At 40.7% G+C, this 21,040-nt stretch overlaps 1 protein-coding gene across 1 annotated transcript in view; it reads right to left on the bottom strand.

The window, feature by feature from the left end:
* Window positions 1–21,040, bottom strand: part of LOC307148710 (zinc finger matrin-type protein 4) — a 126,310-nt gene that overhangs the window by 67,177 nt on the left and 38,093 nt on the right. Inside the window, 1 exon segment of the mRNA XM_079854425.1 lies at window positions 4,480–4,639. Within this exon segment, the coding sequence (XP_079710551.1) occupies window positions 4,480–4,639 (160 nt within the window).

Below are 21,040 nucleotides of genomic sequence, written 5' to 3'. Positions count from 1 at the left end.
CAAATGTTTCCAACAATATATAATATAATGAACACCAGGTTTGTTTGTCTTGTAGGCATAGAGGCTATGCGCAGTGCTGCATAAAATAATAATAACAATAACCTATAGCAGCCTATAAATCTTCCAAAAGATTTCAGTAACAACTACGAGAAAAATATATTGATTATCATGTTACTTCAAATGTTTCCATTTGTTATGATGATATGAAATGAGATAATAGTAAAAACATGAAGCCTAATGTTTGGTGCGTTTTGCTTTTCAAACGCGATCCAAAATATGATACATTCAAACGCACGATGCGCTCCAAAATAGGAAACATTATGCTTACCATATTATACATATCTACGTTTGAGCAGATATCCACAAACACAGTAACAATAAACATGGGTCTAAATATTATAATATTCACCATATATCTAGCAACAGTTTGACTGCAGTGTGAAGTTTGTGCAACAATAACATAAACTAAGTAAGAAAGAATTTCTTACCTTACATCTTTCTTGTCTTCAAATCGCGTTCTTCTTCTTCTGAGGTAAAGCCAATGTAAGCTCACGGTGTGTACGTCTTTCAAACTCGACGAAAAGCAGAGAATTGTGAAGTTTTTTGGTGCTTTGTTTTTGAGGTAGGCTAATGAGCGCGTTCGCGTTCCATGTGGAGATTTGCATGTGAATCTCTTTTGCGCGCGTGGGCGTGGTCAAATTAAAAATAATTAGCAAGCGTGTGAGAAGCTGGACATCTTGTTGGTTTTATACAAATTACTTAAACAGAGAATATTTGTTTTCAGTTTGAATCCGATCATTTAAAAGTACACACTTAAATGTTTTAAAGGTATATGGCTCATAAATGTGTGACAAGTATTCGCTGAGTTTTGTTTCAGTTTATAGACGTGCTCAAAAAAAAAAAGTTCACCGCGACGGAGAGGCAGAAAGCACACCCTGTTTATTTTCTTTATTTTACAAAAGTACAATGTTTTGATTTGATTGTAAGTGGACACATACAAAAGTAGAAATATCACAGATTATTTTTTATATTTCTTTTTTCTTTATGACCATAAATGACGGAGTAATTTAAGTTTATTGTGCTACAATGTGAAGAAAATCCAGCAAAACGCGTGGGCGCGTTTGTCGACCCCAGAGGGTTAACCAGCACCTCCGACATCCACTAATTCTGGGAACAAATTGGCCTGCTTTTAATGAATTACTGGGGTATTTATGTGCGGATGTCTCTTGTGGAGATAAAAAGCAGGAAAGGGGCATGGCAGTGCAGCTTAGAGAGGCGGAGCCGGGATCACTGAGAATGCTTTTCCAGGCGGCTCACTGTAATCCCATGGCGGGACACTTAGGACAAACAACAATATTAAATCGTCTCATGGCTAGTTTTTTTTGGCCGGGCATTCACAAGAACGTACAAAGATGGTGCGCGTCGTGTCGTGAATGTCAGCTGGTAAATCCGCCGGCCTCCCCAAAAGCGCCTTTGTGCCCCCTTCCGTTAATGCAGGTCCCCTTCGAAAGAATTGGCATGGACCTCATCGGGCCATTAGAACGATCCGCACAGGGGCATCACTTTGCATTAGTGATAGTAGACTATGCAACGCGATACCCAGAAGCTGTGGCACTCCGCAACAACTCCGCCCAAAGAGTCGCGGACGCACTGTTTCGCTTGATCTCCCAAGTGGGGATCCCGAAAGAGATCCTCACTGATCAAGGCACGGCATTCATGTCACGTACGTAATGCGAACTGTATGAATTATTGGGCATTCGAACCAGCGTCTATCACCCACAAACAGACGGCCTGGTGGAACGATTTAATCGCACGTTAAAGACCATGATTCGTAAGTTCGCTCACGAAGATGCCAAAAATTGGGATAAGTGGTTGGAACCCCTCTTGTTTGCTGTGCGCGAGGTCCCACAAGCCTCCACGGGGTGCTAGACGTCCTAAAGGAAATTTGGGAGGAAGGACCTTCGGAAAGTCAAAATGAAATTCAGTATGTCCTGGACCTGAGAACAAAACTCCACACATTGGGGTGGCTTTCAAGCGAGAATTTGTTACAGGCCCAGGACAGACAGACCCGGCTATACAACAGGGGAACCAAACTGAGAGAATTTTCACCAGGAGATAAAGTCCTTGTATTGCTCCCTACATCAAGTTCTAAATTACTTGCGAAGTGGCAAGGGCCCTTTGAGGTCACACAGCGAGTTAGGGATCTCAATTATGAGGTAGTTCGAACGGATAGGAACGGGGCACGTCAAATTTAAACTCAACCTCCCTAAAAAATAGTGTGAGGCAGAGTCAGTGATGTTAGCGACAGTAATTAGTGCAGAAGAAGATTTCAGGCCAGAAGTGAATACGAAAAATCTATCTCTCGCTCTACTGTCGCCTTCCCAGATCACTGATGTAGCCAGGTTGCAGGCAGAATTTGCTGACGTGTTCTCTCCCCTACCCGGTCGAACAAATCTCATTCAGCACCATATTGAGACAGAGCCGGGCATGGTGGTGCGCTGCCGGCCGTATAAGTTACCGGAACACCCAAAAAAAGTGGTTCAGACTGAATTAGAGGCGATGCTCAAGATGGGGGTAATAGAAGAATCCAACCTTGAATGGGCCAGCCAAATAGTTTTAGTACCTAAAACCGACGGCTCTGTTCGTTTCTGTGTGGATTACCGCAAAGTTAATGCTGTGCCAAAGTTCAACACGTATCCAATGCCGCGGATTGATGACCTGCTTGATCGGCTAGGCACCGCTCACTTTTATTCGACACTGGATTTAACTAAAGGTTACTGGCAGATCCCCTTATCGCCTCTATCCAAAGAAAAGACAGCCTTTCAAACGCCGTTCCAGCCACGTTTCAGCGCCTCATGGACCGAATTCTCCGGCCTCATACTGCACATGCAGCTGCCTACCTAGATGACATAGTCATTTATAGTAATGACTGGCAGCATCATATAGAGCATGTGCGCGCTGTCCTGAGAGCACTGAGACTGGTTGAGCTGACGGCCAACCCAAAGAAGTGTGCGGTTGGGCGTGTGGAGGTCAGGTATCTGGGTTTCCACTTGGGTCACGGGCAGGTGTGTCCCCAAATTGATAAGACCACAGCAGTTGCAACTTGCCCGAGACCCAAGACCAAAAAGGAGGTAAGACAGTTCCTGGGGTTTGGGCCTAATTATTCAAACCTCGCCAGCCCGCTGACTGATCTCACTAAAAAGGAAGCACCAGATCTGGTCCAGTGGACAGAGCAGTATCAGGCTTTCACTCAGGTAAAAGCTGCTCTATGTGGTGGGCATAGAGCTTACATTCTCCTGACTTTTCTCTCCCTTTCTTGTTGCAGACTGACGCATTGGACAGGGGACTTGGAGCAGTCCTGTCTCAGGAGATAGAGGGAGAGGAGCGGCCGGTGCTGTACATTAGCTGCAAGCTCTCCAAGAGAGAGACTAAGTACAGCACCATTGAAAAGGAGTGTTTAGCCATCAGATGGACGTCCTCACCCTCCGATATTATCTCCTGGGATGGAAATTCACCCTCTGTTCGGACCATGCACCCCTCCAGTGGCTCCATAGCATGAAGGATACTAACGCACAGATCACCCGTTGGTATCTGGCATTACAGCCCTTTAAGTTCCAGGTGGTCCACGGGTGGGGGCGCAGATGGCGGTGGCTGACTTTCTCTCCAGAAATGGAGGATGGCTCCCCGGCCTGAGTTAGGCGGTGGGGGTATGTGGCAAGGGGGGCGTGGTTCAGCGAGGTCTGTGACGGGAGAGAGAGAAAGGAGACGAGCGGCGCGTAAGTGGGTCAAGTGCAAATGACAAACACCTGTGTCTCGTTTCAGTAATCGGCGTGAAGAAACCAGATAAAAGCTACCTGGGAGATGTGAAGTGACAGAGAGGGACTGGCTGAGACTCGTGAACAGATCTGATGGAAAGAGTTGGACCGTTTTACAAATCTCTGAAGAGCGCTGGTGTAAAGAGTTAAAGACTGAGTTTTAAGAAGTGCCCGCAGCGCGGATTTATGTTATTGTGTGATCTACTGTTACTGAAAGTCACGAGTCTCAGACAAGCCGACCCCCGTCTTCTTCCTTCACTTTTCATCTGAATCATACTACATACAATTATGTTTCTAGATGCCTTTGTGTCTGTGGATCCGTGCAGTATTCTAGGACGCTCACTGGAGCTTGTGTAAAGCTTCATTACCACTGCACACACAGCTGGGCCAGAGGGCTTAAACAAAGCAGAACTGAACTCTAGGTTGAGTTTCGTGCTCTGGGCTTCAAGCATGAACCAGTCACTATGTTCCTACAGCTCTGATTCATAACTGTCTGAGCACACCTCTGGGTATCGAATCCACTACTGTACAGTGTCTCTACTCTGCCTTTAGTAAAAGTGAAAAAAAAAAAAAAAGATTTTATAAAGAAAAATTATTTTCTGCACGTTTTTATGAAGTAATAAAAAACCAAGATTAAATGTCAATTTGGTTTAGCTTATCTTACCTGTGGGTGTGGGCAGACTTGGCGACTCCCCCAGCACCAAGCGCACTCTCTTAGCATGCGTTTTGCCCTGGTAGTGCGACTGAGCCACGATGGCAGATGTGAAGAACATGTTACAGAGCGTACAGCATTTATTTCTGTCCACCTCATTCTCTGCACTGTCCTAAAAAACACAGAAATACAGGACATATAGAAAATACATAATTTCCAAGGTGGAAAATCATTAACGCATCTGATGCATTTATGATAAAGTGATGATAAAGTATGATAAAGATGTACTCAACTATACCAGATACACAACTATAACAAAAGGTGCAAACATTTACTGATTCAATAAGATCTTGTGGGCAACATATATGTATTTCACCCCCTAGCTTTTATTGCATCATGTTATTTAAATGTACATAAATACATATCAAATCCTAATATTCCTCAGCCATAGGGTATCTAGTATTCCATTACTAACTAAATAAAAATAAAAATATACAAATAACATCTATCCTGAGATCATACATTACATTAGTAAAAATGTGTTGGACATTTTGGAATTATTGCTCCAGTTATTTCTCACATATACCTTTTGATTTACTCCTTTAGTAAATAAGGAATATAATGATTGTGTTTGGGGAGGCAGTAATGTGAGAAGTGCTAAAATACAACATTACAAGTTTTTTGTTTTTTTTACAGATGGACTTCAAGAATACAAACAAATAAAATATTCAGCCGTCTTTGCGTCTTTGGCCATCAACAACTGATCAGATGTACTTTGGTTTACAGAATCTAACCACCAGAAGATGTTTTGAATATTCATATGCCAGTAAAAATGAGCACAGACAGTGGCATAGACGAGCACAGCATGATTACAGCCACATTGTGTTTGCTGCAAGCTGCTGCCAGTGGCTTGAACTGTCCTTCTCGTCTCTGGAGACTGGACTGTGGATTATGGGGCCACTATCAATTCTAGCACAGACGGGGCCCTTGGCATTCTCCCAACCCCCCGATGTGAGTCAGGTCCAGATTCAGTCCAGCAGGAAACAGGTCAGCTTTAAGTAAATCAGGCGAAAAAAGAAGCCAAGAACTGTCCCAGTTCACTGACCTGCCTTTCAAAGCAACAATCCAGCTTATCGTCTCTTACAAACACAACAACGTCAGTTACTGGAATGAGCACACCAAACACTCCTTTAGAGAATTCTCAGATCAGTGATTCCCAGGCAGGGGAATGTGGACCTCAGGAGATATTTTAGCAATTTTATGCTAACCATATACAATCCATAAACCTAACCCCGCCCATATGTTATCCCTAAAACAAGAGGGAAATAATAGGTAAATAAGACTTGAAAGGAGTGGATTTACAATCTCTCTTTTTGTATGTTATAATGATGTGGAAATCATAGTTTTCTAAAAAAAAAATAATAATAAAAAAAAAAAAGTGTATAAATCCTGGTATTTATGTTACATACAATTTCTGTATTTGGTATCTGAGAGGTGACTGAGGGTCTGACCCATGTCAGGAATGAAGTAACAGTGTTTGCTTATTTAGCCGGCTTACAGAGAATTCTGGTTTTTGAATTAAGGTTCTGATGGTCAATAACGCACTGCGTGCTCTGTAGGATATTCTATTCCAGTTAAAGGAGAACTCCGGTCAATTTTAACATTGAGCTCATTTTTTTGTACATTTGGAGTGCTGTCAATACAGAGAACAACGACAAAAATTTTATTCTATTTTTAAAATTTGCACCCTGTTGACTTCAATGGGGCAAGTTTTAAACCTGCTTTTAGCCTCTTAACATCCTTGATGTGTCATTACAAGTGCACAGAAAATGTGAGTGATTCCTTCAGAGTGAACACGAGTGAATCTGACTGCAGTAGATGTGAAAGATATGTATAAAAATGATGTTATTTAAGCCAGCGCAAATACCTGTGTTTACATCCTGTTTTCGGTTGAAGTCCATAGTAGTCGATTGCCGAGTTCATGCGCATAGGTTTAGTTACCTATGATCACGCGCATAGGTTTAGTTACCTATGATCACGCGCGTGAACTCGGCAATCGACTACTTTGGACTTCAACCGAAAACAGGATGTAAACACAGGTATTTGCGCTGGCTTAAATAACATCATTTTTATACATATCTTTCACATCTACTGCAGTCAGATTCACTCGTGTTCACTCTGAAGGAATCACTCACATTTTCTGTGCACTTGTAATGACACATCAAGGATGTTAAGAGGCTAAAAGCAGGTTTAAAACTTGCCCCATTGAAGTCAACAGGGTGCAAATTTTAAACATAGAATAACTCGGTGTAGGCAACACCGATTTTTGTCGTTGTTCTCTGTATTGACAGCACTCCAAATGTACAAAAAAATGAGCTCAATGTTAAAATTGACCGGAGTTCTCCTTTAATTCCTTGGAGGGAAAACATATTGTCTGTTCTATCCAATATTAACCCGACAGAGGAACATGCATCACCACTGTCACCTTCCGTAGAGGCTTGTTAGTCCAGATGTGGGGTATTAGACCCCACATTAGTCTAAAACAAGTTATTAATCAATATTTATATTTCTAAATATTAAACGATTTGAATGACTTTTTGGCAAGCAAGTGGGGCTGAGAGCCATGGGAAGAGAATGAGGCCAGTGGCACAATTGCTACTGAGCCTCGATTTTCTCACAGAGGAGCTCTGGAAGGATAAAAGGAGGAGTGATGACAGTGAAGGATGAGAGAGGACCAGGCCTGGACTGTTTTTGTGGCAGTCGTCTGTGAGGGGTTGAAAGTCGTCTTTACTTTCGTTTTGATATTTGCTTATTTTATGATTAAGGTATTATGTTGAACGTTCGCCGATTCCCTCATCCTTCTTCCCTGATCCTTTAACATCATTACACTGGTGCCGAAAACCCGAGAGGAAGGAGGAACGCGCTGTCAAAGAGCCCTCACTACTGGGGCCACTCTGGCCTGTCTACTACGTGACCAATTCACAGTTAAAGCATTTACTTTACTTTTCATCTTACATCACTAGAGAATAATCATGAATATTGTCTGAACCTCTTAATGAGAGAAAGTAGGCTACATCTTATCAGTATGTTTGGGAAAGTTTTCTGATCAGAGCTAGAGCTCGACCAACTCCAACCTGGAAGAAGTTGTGTATCTTTGTGTGTGTCAGTATCCTTTTTTACAGGTCCTGGCTTCCGTGAGGTGAACAAATGGCACTCAGGGGAGATGAAATGACCATCTTTCAGACAAACTGAAGCCTAGAAACGCTGATATGTGACTGCGGAGGGTCATTTTGAGCCTAAACCAGGACCACTGTCATCCGGATAATCAAAAGAGATGTGCTTTGAACTATATGTCCATTTGTGTAGATTTCCTAAGTTTATGTCTTAACCAATCATAATCATTCAACCTGAAGTAACATAGTTTAGTGACCTGTGTTAAACGTACACTATGTATTTTTTTTCGCCGCTAGGGGTCGCTAACCTCTTACAATAACAAAGGCGTAGTTTGATGACGCAACATTTGCTAAGAATTATGGATCTTGTCATCAACGTCAAGCCGACCGATCTAATAATGTTTATGCATGACTGAATACATCGATGCTTTATCATGACTGTGATATGAAGCAGTTGGGGATTGCTAAGAGACAGCTATCAGCTCCACACGCGACGTGAGTCCCGCGGATATAAAAGGAATATGGACATTTCATTCTACCGAACTACACGCAAGTGCAGAATTACAACTCAAAGGTCAGTTTATTAGACAAATTAAACTTGTGAGGTAACGCAGCGCTGTTTCACTTGGTCTAACATTACACTATCACACTAAACTGCATTTAAATGTGTTGAAGGCCTATGTGTTAGTTTGTCTGTATGAGACTAGCAGTAAGCTAGATCAACATTGGAATAACATACAGATCATATTCTAACATTTTATCATTGTTGAACTATATAACATTGATTAGTTTTATATAAATGTGCTCACCTGTTTAATAAAGTACATGTAGGAGTGGTCGAAGTCTCGGACGTATACTGTCTATGGGAGCTCTAGGCATCTCGAAAACACAGCGCTGAATTGATTCTCGTTTTAGTTCTCCTTTTTTATCCAAAGTCTGCTTGCCATGGTCCATAATGTTTGAACGAAACAACAACAGCGTGCAAATAGACATTGCGAACTACATTGTCCACGTCTGTCGCCTTGGTTACTATCAGAGGGCTCTGGTTCATAGCTCTGGTTACCATGGCAGTACGAGCGGAAACCAGGGACAACGCGGATATGACGCCATTGACTGCGACAAAACGGAAATAAAGAAACGTGCCGTGTCTTCGAATTAAATTAAAATTTCTCCTGGTTTGAAAGTTGTTGGAAACAGTCGGGATAATGTAAGTACACAACTAAAACAAATATATAACATAGATATAGTGATTTTAGTGAAAAAAGTTACATATTGTGCCTTTAAGAGTATAATTGTATTGAGTAATTGTAATGACTCCTGGTCTTCATTCACCATACCTGGTCCTCGGGTCTTTACTGTAAATTCCTCTACAGATTAATATAGAAGCACCTAACCCTGGTTGTAAGCCTAAACTTGACATAAACTGTAAACTCAAATCTGATTAGTTGCTTGGAACATTATTCCAGGATCAACAAAGATGTTGATCCAGGAACATGCTGCACTTATAGTGAAATCAGGTTCTGCATCATTTCCACCACAACATGTTATTAAAAACGACACATTATTTGAGATGTGGTTAAAATGACACCGTTATCAACACAGTATGTAGATCCACTTTTGGACATTGTGTGTGCAAAAAGTGTAATTCTGAGTCTACAGAGAAAAGGCCATATATGTATGTAATATATATACCTCTCTAAGATATTTAACAAATGCTTCTATATATATCTGAAGAAAAATCAAGAGCCTCAGTTCCAGCAAGATAAAATCAATAGCTGCTGAACATAATTAGAATCATAATCTCAGTGAAGAGAGCAGGAAAAAACCTTAAGACTGACTGACTGTTGGCTGTTATAACACGGAATATGGTGTTGTCTGTGTGAGAGATCTTTCCAGATTGATATCAAGGGAATAAGAAATGGAAAACCTGTGAGGGAAGTATGAGGGAAGCCACATGGAGGATGAGTCTAAAACAATCAGTGATGTTTAAGATGATGAGTGTGTCAGAGTTAAACATACTTCTTAAAGTAATAGTTCAGTCAAAAATTAAAAATCAAATCATATACACCGGTTCAAAAGTGTGGTATTATAAAATAAATAAACTTTAAAAAGTATTTATTTATGCTTTTTAAAAAAAAACAAAATATTAATTTTATTCAGCAAGCACACATTATATTGATCCAAAGTGACAGTAAAGACTAGCCTGACGTCCTCATACTCAGATTCTAGTAAGAATATGAGTCTAATACTGCCCCATTGGGCTGTGATTATGGGGCGTGTTTCAACCGAACCAGGAAGGAAAATGCCTCTGCACTCAATTGGATAGACCTACAACCAATCAGAGCAACGGAGTAAGTGACGTATGTTCTACATTCATCTTTCCGATCGACAAATGCCTTGATCGCGGTTCTCTGTTCCTCTTTTCAAATTAATGCGCTGTCGATATCTTCTATAACAGACGCGATGGCGGAATCTACACATGATGTTTCACAAACAAAGTTCGGCAGGAGCACGTTAAATAATCTATCCAATCAACTTGTCATCAAACAATTACCATGTCTACCCAATCAGCATGAGAGCATATATTTATTCACTCTGTCAACTCACCTAACATTCCTTGACAGTTTTCAGCATCCCTCCACTCACTCTTGGCCTGTTCTTCCACAGCCAGGAATACGGGGGGAGTACTTTGGGATCGGGCCGAATTCCGAGCCCGGAGCCCTCTCCTCGGACAGAACGCCAAATATGCATTTATTCTATCTGACTTATTTGTAAGTGTGAAATCTCAATTCTCCAGCGGCAGTCATCTTTGTTGTAAACAAATTCAACCCAAGCACTCGTTGGTGACGTCGTGGATGATTACGTTACTGATCATCTGTCCATCATCGTATAAAGCCCGCCCTGACAATTTGATTGGTCCGAACAGCTTTGGTTCGGGCATAATAGCTCCACAACGGATCAAGTCCAGACCGAACTTCCCGACCTAAAAATGTTGTGGGCAGGGTTAAGTTCGGCTGGCAACCAGGCTAAGTAAAGACAGTAATAGTGTTACAAAAGATTTCCATTTCAAATAAAAACAGGTCTTTTGAACATTCTATTCATCAAAAAAGAAATCCCAAAAATATTAAGCAGCACAACTGATTTCAACATTGATAATAATAAGTACTATTTCTTGAAAACAAATATTTTGAATTTTAATGCAATTTCAAAATATTACTGTTTTTACTGTATTTTTTTTAACCAAATAAATTAAAGAAATTTTTTTAACCAAATAAAAACGGGTCTTTTGAACATTCTATTCATCAAAAAAGAAATCCCCAAAATATTAAGCAGCACAACTGATTTCAACATTGATAATAATAAGTACTATTTCTTGAAAACAAATATTTTGAATTTTAATGCAATTTCAAAATATTACTGTTTTTACTGTATTTTTTTTTAACCAAATAAATGTAGCCTTGTAAGGGATTTAAATTTTTTTACTGACTTCAGACTTTTGAACGGTAGTGTACTCACACTCATAATGTTTAAAATCTATATAAGTGTGTCCCAATGTTTACACTGTTCTTTTAAATGCAATAATACTGAGAATAGAAAAAGGCACAAAAAAGCACCATAAAAGTGGTCTTATGTGCTATATACTAAGTCATCTGAAACTAGTTCTGAGTGAGGGAGAGATGAAAATTTAAAAGTATTTGTGTGTGTAAAATGTTTTATGACAAAGAAAATGACTGAATGTGCCTTTAACATTGCACTAAACATCTCCTTTTATGTTCCATAATAGAAAACAGAAGAAACTGAGAAAAAAAAAAAAAAAAAAAAAAACGACATCTGGTTTGGAACAACATGAGGATGAGTAAATGACAGATTTTTCATTTTTAGAAAAGTATTGCTGCTGATACTGCAAAAAGCATCTGCTCAATCGGAATCACACATCAGACAAAAATAAAACTACCATATTTTCATTCCAGAGCAGAGAAAATTTTGGCTCAAGCATGTTGTGTCTTAAGCCAGGTTTGTATCTCCGCATTCTGCTCAAACGTCACTGCTGACATTTCTGCACTTAAATAGAGGTGCAAAGTCATGGAAAATCTGAGCTGCACTTCCAGTGCAACGTGTGATGGTGGTGAGAGTCTGTTTCTCTTTCCAGATCCATCTCTATTCTCTCTGTGGATATTCTGTCAAATGACTATCCACATATTGTTACGATTGATTCCACTAGAGGCAAGATATAGCGAACCCAAGTGCAATCTCTCTCTCTCTCTCTCTCTCTCTCTCTCTCTCTCTCTCTCTCTCTCTCTCTCTCTCTCTCTCTCTCTCTCTCTCTCTCTTTCTCATTCTCACACACACACACACTCACCCTCAAGGTGGCCATCTCATTGACTTTCAGTGCCCGTGAAAAAATCTTTATTGGTATTGACAGTTCTGTTCCTCCTCACCTTGTTCACTTGTTCACTAAGTTTGAAAACCCGCACATAACTCTTGACAACATGTTGAAGCAGTTGACACCTGACCACCACAGCAGGTTTGCCACTCTTTAACCTCTCAACTGTTTCTAATAAAAAACTAAGAGGGCAATGGAGGCTTGTTCTTAATGCTCTCCTGCAAAAAAAAAAAAAAAAAGTAAATATATATATATATATATATATATATTTTTTTTTTTTCTTAATCAATGTAGGTCTAATGATTCAGTAATAATATAATACACTATACTGTTCCTATAAGGTTGGGGTCAGTACGATTTTTAAAAAATGTTTTTGAATGAAGTCTTTTATGCCAGTGGTTCTCAACTCCAGTCCTCGGGACCTACTGCTCTGCACATTTTGTATGTCTCCCTTATTTAACACACCTGAATCAGATCATCAGCTCGTTAAGAGAGACTCCATGAACTGAACTGAGTGTGTCAGATAAGAGAGACATACAAAATGTGCAGAGCAACAGGTCCCGAGGACTGGAGTTGAGAACCACTGTTTTATGCTCACCAAGGCTGCATATATTTACTCAAAAGTAAAGTAAAAATATTGTAAAATATGATTAAAATTTAAAAATTGTAATGTTTTAAAAATGTAATTTTGATGCAAACCCTTTTCACAAGATGTAAAATAAATCTCTGATGTCCCCAGAGTGTGTATGTGACATTTTAGCTCAAAATACCCCACAGATATTTTTATATAGCATTTTAAAGTTGTCACTTTTTGAGAGTGAGTAAAAACGCCTCGTTTGTGTCTGTCCCTTTAAATGCAAATGGACTGCTGCTCCCAGCACAGGGGGCGGAGCTTCAAGAGCTCTTGTCCTTAGCAGCTTCGATTACCTCAGACAGACATGCACTGAAAATTTCAAAAACTTTTAGCCTTTTATGTTCAAACCAGAGTCAGAAAAATGGAGAGACTCAAGAAGAAGTGACAACATGTAGACTATAGTCTATAAAACATCTTCCGGGGGCGGGGTTTATGTAAATTTTAGGGTTGGTGATGTCACTAACCCGGGAGGAATGTCGTGTAGTCCTACCAGCCGTTTGTTGTAGTCCTTAAAAAGCTAAGGACTTCTCAACCACCCCTTTAATATTTTCATTGAAACCGTAATACTTTGTTTTTTCTTTGATAAATAGAAACTTCGAAAGAACAGCATTTAAAATAGATTTTTTTTTTTTTTGTAACAGTGCCACTTTTGATCAATTTAATACATCTTTGCAGAGTAAAAGTACTAATTAAAAAAGACCCCAAACTTTTGAATGGAATAATAATAAACATCATTAAAATTATTTTACTTTTAACCTTACAAAATTAGACTTTTCAGTCTTTTTTTCAGAGAATGTATCTGTAATTAAGTTTATTTTTCTTACCCATTGGCATTTTTTTCTTCTTGTCTTAAGCATACATCACACTAAATTGAGCTAGATTTATGCTTACAATAATATATATACTGTGTATATATATATATATATATATATATATATATATATATATATATATATATATATATATATATATATATATATATATAAAATGCCAGTGGGTTAAAAAAAAAAAAACTCAATTAGTCTTATTATCTAACACAATTTTGTTTCTCAGGTAAATATTCTCAGCGTTCTTAGATTATATTTTTCATAAAATGAATCCTAGATAAAATTTTCTAAGTGATGCTTTTCACATGTATCATATACTGAGGCTCTTTACTTTTACTGCATGACAACAAATGTCTCATTAGTTTCTATTTTTTAATTCTCTAAGGGATTTTAGGAGAAACATCTGAGACAGTAGACACTTAAAAGAAACTGAGAACTTGAGCCCTCTGAGCTCTGAAAGTACAACCACTGAGCTACACAATGCTCCTCTGGGTCCTGTTCAACAATATCATTATAAAAATAAAAATTAAAACAAGACCCTCAGTCACATTAAACAATACTTCTTGTAGTGTGGTTGAAGTTGATGTATCGCAATGACAAACAGGCTCAGTTGTGCTCTGCTTTCACATTCATTAGAGTAAAATCAGCATTTCAAGGTGAGACCAGCCATATATATCCATATACGTATATACATCTAGCCATATATATATATATATCTTTTTTTTTTTTTTTTTTTTTTTCTGATTGCACTTGTCTCTTAAAAAAAAAAAAAAAAAAAAAAAAAAAAAAAAACTATATATCTCAGCAAAAACAGATTTTCTCTGCACTGGGAACGGTTGCATGCAGGTAAAGTATAAACAGTAATATTGTGAAATATTTACAATTTAAAATAACTGTTTTCTATTTTAATATATTTCATAATGTAATTTATTGATGGCAAAGCTGAATTCTCAGCTTACTCTTCCCCAATGGAGAATCATCTTGGACCAGAAACATCTCGGTTACGTATGTAACCCTCGGAAATGGAGACGTTATGTCAGTGAATGACGAAATGAGGGTTTCGCTTAGAAGCCTATCAACTTCGAGTTCTACAAAACGAGCCAATGGCAAAACAATGCCATGGGTCTGCGGAATTTGCATAGCGCAACTCCGCCCCACCGTGTGGGTATAAAAGGAGCTGCGCAGCAATCTCACATTATGTTATGCTGAGGAGCCGAGACTGAACTCCCGGCTGTTCCAGCGGTACAGCGGTTGTGGAAGGGGGACGTAACGTCTCCGTTCCATCCTTTAGGGAACGAGGGTTACATACGGAACAGAGACATTCCCTTTCAGTCAGTCACTATGAGTTACATCAGTGAATGACGAAATGGGGGGTCCCAATTCAATCACGCCACAGCGGCTGTCTACCAGTGCCCTGTGCAAGTCTGAGCCCTCTGTCGTGAGACTAGCACGGACGAAGGGCTAGGCTTAACGCAAGAATACCAAGGTACACTGGTTAGCATATCCCAGGTGGAATATGTAACACAGCGCCTACCCGTAGGGAGGACTAGAATACACATATGACCCAAGTCGGAATGCATATGGAAAAACTCAGAGGTATCCAGCCCGCTGGGTGGAATGTTTCAACCTCGAGATGGCAAGAGGTCTTGCTGAGGGAAAGACACGTGCTCGGTGGAGACTTACTGTAGAAATACACACATGGGGGTTGTCCGAGCAGGGAACCATGCACATGGAAGCACCTAGCCAATCACGAGGGCTGATCAACCGAGCATGCACTCTGGTGACGGCATCGACAGTGCAGGAGGAACTCAGGGTCTAAGGAGAACTCATCTGAGTGAAATAGCGCATGTATCCAGTCTGTGGAGTGGAATGGCGCAGCAAGCGATGACACCGAGCAGGTCCTACTTACTGGCTAGTGGAAGCGAGTACATGAGAGGACACTGGCTCTAGAATCATTTCTCGAATCGAATTATAGAATCTCGCAAAAGTGTTGGGTGTCGCCAAGCCTGCAGCTCTACAGATGTCTGTTAGCGAGGTGCCATGTGCTAAAGCCCAGGAGGAAGCCACACTCTGGGTGGAGTGTGCCTTCACCCCTAGGGGGCATGGTCGACCCTGCGTCTGGTAAGCCAAGATAATGGCGTCCACTATCCAGTGAGACAACCTTTGCTTGGAGAGAGCCTTTCCCTTCAGCTTCCCACCAAAACAGACAAAGAGCTGGTCTGAGGTCCTGAAACACTGCGTTCTGTCTATGTAAGCATGGAGGGCGCGTACTGGACAGAGCAGTGCCAAGGCTGGGTCTGCCTCCTCCGAGGGCAGCGCTTGCAGGTTCAACACCTGTTCCCTGAAAGGAGTAGTAGGAACCTTGGGCACGTATCCAGGCCGGGGTCTCAAGATCACGTGAGAGTTAGCTGGCCCGAATTCTAGGCACGCTTGGTCAACCGAAAATGCCACCAGGTCCCTAGTGTACCCTTTAGCCGCCGCCCCGCCGAGGGTAGAGAAGGCGGAAGAGGTCGCTGAATGATCACGGGAAGTCAAAGGAGACTTCAAGGACCTCATGACCTCTTCGTGCACCTCCGGGAAGAAAGGTATTGGGGGCGGGTGCTGACAGGTGTCATCTAGCCGCCAGCGCTCGGGATAGGGTGGAGGATTCCACTCAATCCCGATGCTCACTGCTGCCCGGGAAAGTATGGCAGTCAATTCCGGATCAGACTTGGGCAATGCTGGCACACCCGAAGGAGGCAGCACAGCCGAGTCTTCATCTCCAGAAGACTTTAACCCACCTTGTGATGCGGCAACCTCATCCGGCAGCCTCACGGGTTGCAATGTGCCAGAGGGGGGTGTGAATCGTCAGAGCTTTGTTCCACAATGTGACCCTCAGATCACCCTGGCCACTGGCCAAAGTATCCCCTCTCACAGAGGGGATAGATTGGGATGTGGCAGAGGGGACTCTACTTCTTTGGAGGTCATCAAGTCTCGATCGCAACATTGCGATGGTCATGTTCCCGCAATGAGAACATGACGCATCCGCAAACCCTGTGATTTAAACCCAAACAAGCCAGGCAGCGATCGTACCCATCAAAAGACAATACCTGTCTACCGCACCCAGAAATACATGGACGAGACATCTTTAAAAAGACGTGCCATGTGCAGCTCTTTTAGAGAGGAAAAAACTCAACAGTGTGTTGAAGCGCCCAGGGAGAAACACAAACACTGTTGGCAGATCACTGCACAGACCAGTAATGTGATCTCGCTGGAACGCGCTGTAACACCAACAGCACTGAAGAGTCGCTCGTCTCGTAAGTGAATAACTCAGAAAGGCTTGCAGAGGAGCAAAGAATGTTCTTGGCTCCGAAGCAAAAACATAATGCGAGATTGCCGCGCAGCTCCTTTTATACCCACGCGGTGGGGGGGAGTTGCGCTATGCAAATCCCGTAGACCCATGGCATTGTTTTGCCATTGGCTCTTTTTGTAGAACTCAAAGGTGATAGGCTTCTAAGCGAAACCCCCATTTCGTCATTCACTGACGTAACTTGTATAGTGACTGACTGAAAGGGAACAAACCAGCATCCAGATGATCAAGACAGCTTCAGATGGATCGTGGAACATGGTAGTCCAGCTTGGACCAGCTGAAAGCCAGGTGTGTGTTCCAAAACAGAGTTTAAACTGGATTTTTTATCAATGATTTGGAACTTAAAATGGACAAAAAAAACCAAAATATCCAAATATCGTATTATGCCAAAGCATTGTACAAAAGCATTTGTAGATTTTTCTTTTTCTTTTGCTCTCACGTGTACTGTAAATAATGTGCCCACTTATACCATAGTAGACACTAGCAGATTCTCTACCTGTTGACTGGTATCTACTTATGCTCACACCAGCAGGGCCTCTAAGCTATTATGCTTACATGACACTTCTATCTATCAAGATGTTCATTTTACCTAAGTATTATTCTTACAGTTCTCCTGAATCGTTCAATGCCTGAATGCTCTGTCATGTTACGCCATAAAAGTGGTGCAAACTGGCACATTAGAGTGAAATGTGAACCTGTTCTCACTGCACACAAGAGCAGACACTCTTTTACACATCTGGAGTGGTCATCTCAGAGCTGTGGTGATGTGTGTGTGTGTTTGTGTGTGTGTTAGAGGAACAGAGTGTTCTCTGTCACCACCCTGCTGAAAGGAAACGGACAAATAAGTTCAAACTTCATGGCCTAGTTCTGTTTCCCTGAGCCTGTGACCTGATTCCAGAGAGCTGGCCAGTAGATGTGTGTGTTCTGACTGCTGTTTGCAGGAGAGGTGAGTGTGTAGCTTTCTCTCCACTCACAGACGTGTTTTCCCATCGAATAACTGCTCTGCTCATGTAAAACAGGCTGTTTGCAGTTCACTGTCACAGCTCAGGCTGCGCTCATCATTGTATGCGAGTGTGTACATCTATTATGACGTGTGTTTTAGTGCTTCATGCGATTTCTGTGCAGTGCATGCAACTCATTTCAGTTTATTTTGGAGGCACAGGCACTCCACACACTGTGTAAAGCTCTCTGATTATTTTGCACAGTCATAACTATTGTTAGGGAGATTTTTTTAGTTAAATGTATTGCTATCGAGATTGAATACAGCACCATTCAAAAATATGAGATCAGTACGTTTTTTTTTTTTTTTAAGAAATGAATAATTTTATTCAGTAAGGACAATTGACCAAAGTTGACAATAAATAAATTATTTAAAATATATATATTTATTTTTTATCAAAGAATTAAAAAAAAAAGTTTCAGATTCCAAAAAAATATTAAGCAGAAAAACTATTTTAAACATTGCTAATATAAGAACTGTTTCATAAGAACCGAATCAGAATATTAGAATGATTTCTGAAGACTGGAGCAATAATGCTGATTTGCCATGACAGGAATGATAAATTGTAATCATATTTCACAATATTGCTGTTTTACTAAACTTTGTGATAAAATAAATTCTGGCTTGGTGAGGATAAAACTTCTTTGATTTTTTTTAAGTCTTACTGACACCAAATTTTTTGAACAGTAGATTATATCAGTGGATATTTACCTTTGCCCTCAAAGTTAATCTTTAAAAACACTAATCATTTAATAACACTGTTAAACTCAATCTTTAGCAAATATAAAAATAATCTATTTCCCATACTGTAATACAAAGTTAGGACACTGAAAAAAGTGTTGCTTTAGAGTTTGAGCTGTTTGTTTGAAATAAAGGTTTGTTTGAGTTAAACAAAATCACTCTTTTAAACCATTCCATAGACAATTGTAGGCTGAAAATTATCAGGATATACTGTCATTAGTTTAGCTTTATCACCTGGCCCTAACAGTACAGTATATGTCCTTCAAAACCATAAAGAGAATAAAAATAAAACAAAACACTTTTAAAAACCCTTCAGGGTTACAGTGGTTCCCAGAAGGGATGGAAACTGTTTGAATTTGAGATTTTAGTTGGCTTTGTCAGTTTGTTTCCTCCTACTTTTCGGTGATAATTTGATTTTCAGGTATCTGTTCAGTGTTTTTTAGATCCACAGGGCCCATGCATAGGGATTGCTATGATGATTATGATCCCAGAACCAGGGGAAACATTCGTCCTCATGTAATCCAATAAATAACACTGGGAAAATTGAAGCAGTCAGCAACACCTAAAATAAACCAACCAACCAACCCAGGTGAGAAAGACCAATAGACACAAAATTTCTGATAGCATTTGCTGCAGAAAACGAATGCAAGTCTATTTCATATTTACTCTCAGGTTTTCATTCAAACATGCCTTTTTCTTCCTTGCCAATAGCTTCACCTACACATTGTCTGAATGCATTTACATATGACCTATTTTAGGTTTGATGATAAAAGCAAAGTGAGTGTGTGAGCATGTGTGAGTGAAGGTGGTGGTGTGTGAAGTTGTGAATATGTGTGAGCATGTGTGTGTGTGTGTGTGTGTGTGTGTGTGTGTGTGTGTATGTGTGTTTGTGTGTGTGATGCTCTGGCAGTGTCAGGTCCTGTTCTGTTGTTAACAAAGAGCATTTAATTAGGAGTCTGTTTATCTCTCTCCTCCACTCTCTCATTCCTCTGTTGTTACGTTGGAAAGGGTGTGAAAACAAGCTAAAAATAAGAGCCCGAAGGAGGAAAGTCAGAGAAGCGCATTAATTCTGCCTGTTAAAAACAGAATACAAAAATATAGATTTAGAAAAATGGAGGACACTAGAGAAGGAGACAAAAAAACAAACAACACACACACACACACACACACACACACACACACACACACACACACACACACACACACACACACACACACAGAGAAGAAGAAAAAAAACACATTATTTAACATGCTTTAACTACCTGACGGAGAGACACTAAAGCAAAGAAAGATTTCTTTTTAAATATCTCCGAGCACCTTACCGACCTACTTTCCTCTTTTGTTATTCTCCTGCGCATCTGTGTACTTCTGCTTGACACTTTTAAAAAGGAAAATCAAACACTCTTTCCACAGCCTCAGTGCAACTCACTTCCTTCTGATGAAGTAAACGAACCTGAAAAACAAGGCAAGTTTTAAGAGGTAACTGAAAATGAGACTGAGTGTTATTATCAGGGGTGGCTCTGCTTTTACATGCTGGAATGTCTCTGTTATGGGAGCCTGTTGTCACCCAAGTGAAAAAAAAAAAAAAAAAGGTAATTGTGAGACAAAGTTTAAAATTAGAAATAAATGTCACAATTTGGAAGATATAAAGTCGCTAAGTCATGGAGTTGACGCTATGATCTGAAGCACGTGTGATACACACCGATTTTGATTGACTACCGCCATCAGGTGACATAACAGGTGCGCCAGCAGGGTATATAAGGGCACTTAGAGAGAATGACATCAGCTTCTTTGTCTTCAGGAAGCCGTTTGATTGTATGAAAGATTTATAACACCAGATGATACACATGAGCTGTCTGTTTAGGAGCGGAACATGCTCGGTCATCACTTGAGGCTCCCAGCTCCCACCTCGCTCTGAGGCTTCTTCCGATCTGGCAGAGAGCTTGTTGTTGGCCCGATCTAGTTCGGTGGAACCAGATATGATGGGAGTTGGGAGGAAATACGCTGAGTGAGCCCGTCTCCTCCCTTACCCCAACATATGAGGAGCTGGTTGACGTTATGACCAGCAACACGGCCAAACTAAAGTTAGATTGGTCGGCGGAAAATGAGAATCTGCCCCAGGTGTGATTCCTTGCGGGTCGTAAGTGTCTTACTAGAGTGAGCCTTCCATTTCTCCCCAATCTCCACAATGAAATGGTCAAGTCGTGAGAGAAGCCATACTCAGCTCGTGTTCAAGCCCCTTCTGCAACCATGAAGGGGCTGGCTGAAAACGGGTATATAAGGATGCCCCAGATTAAAGATTCTCTCCGGGTATGGCATCTTCATGGAAGGCTCCAGCATTGCCATTGAAGCTGTGTTAGACTACATCTAGGCTTGTTGGCAAAGCTTATCTGGTGGCGTGTCAGGCTGGTGGGGCTGTCGATGTTTCAAGCCTACCAGGCCGATTTATTAAAGGATCTCGATCT

The sequence above is a fragment of the Squalius cephalus genome (assembly GCF_949319135.1).
Source record: "Squalius cephalus genome assembly, chromosome: 21".
Classification (NCBI taxonomy): domain Eukaryota; kingdom Metazoa; phylum Chordata; class Actinopteri; order Cypriniformes; family Leuciscidae; genus Squalius; species Squalius cephalus.
This window is presented reverse-complemented; position numbering and strand designations above follow the sequence as displayed.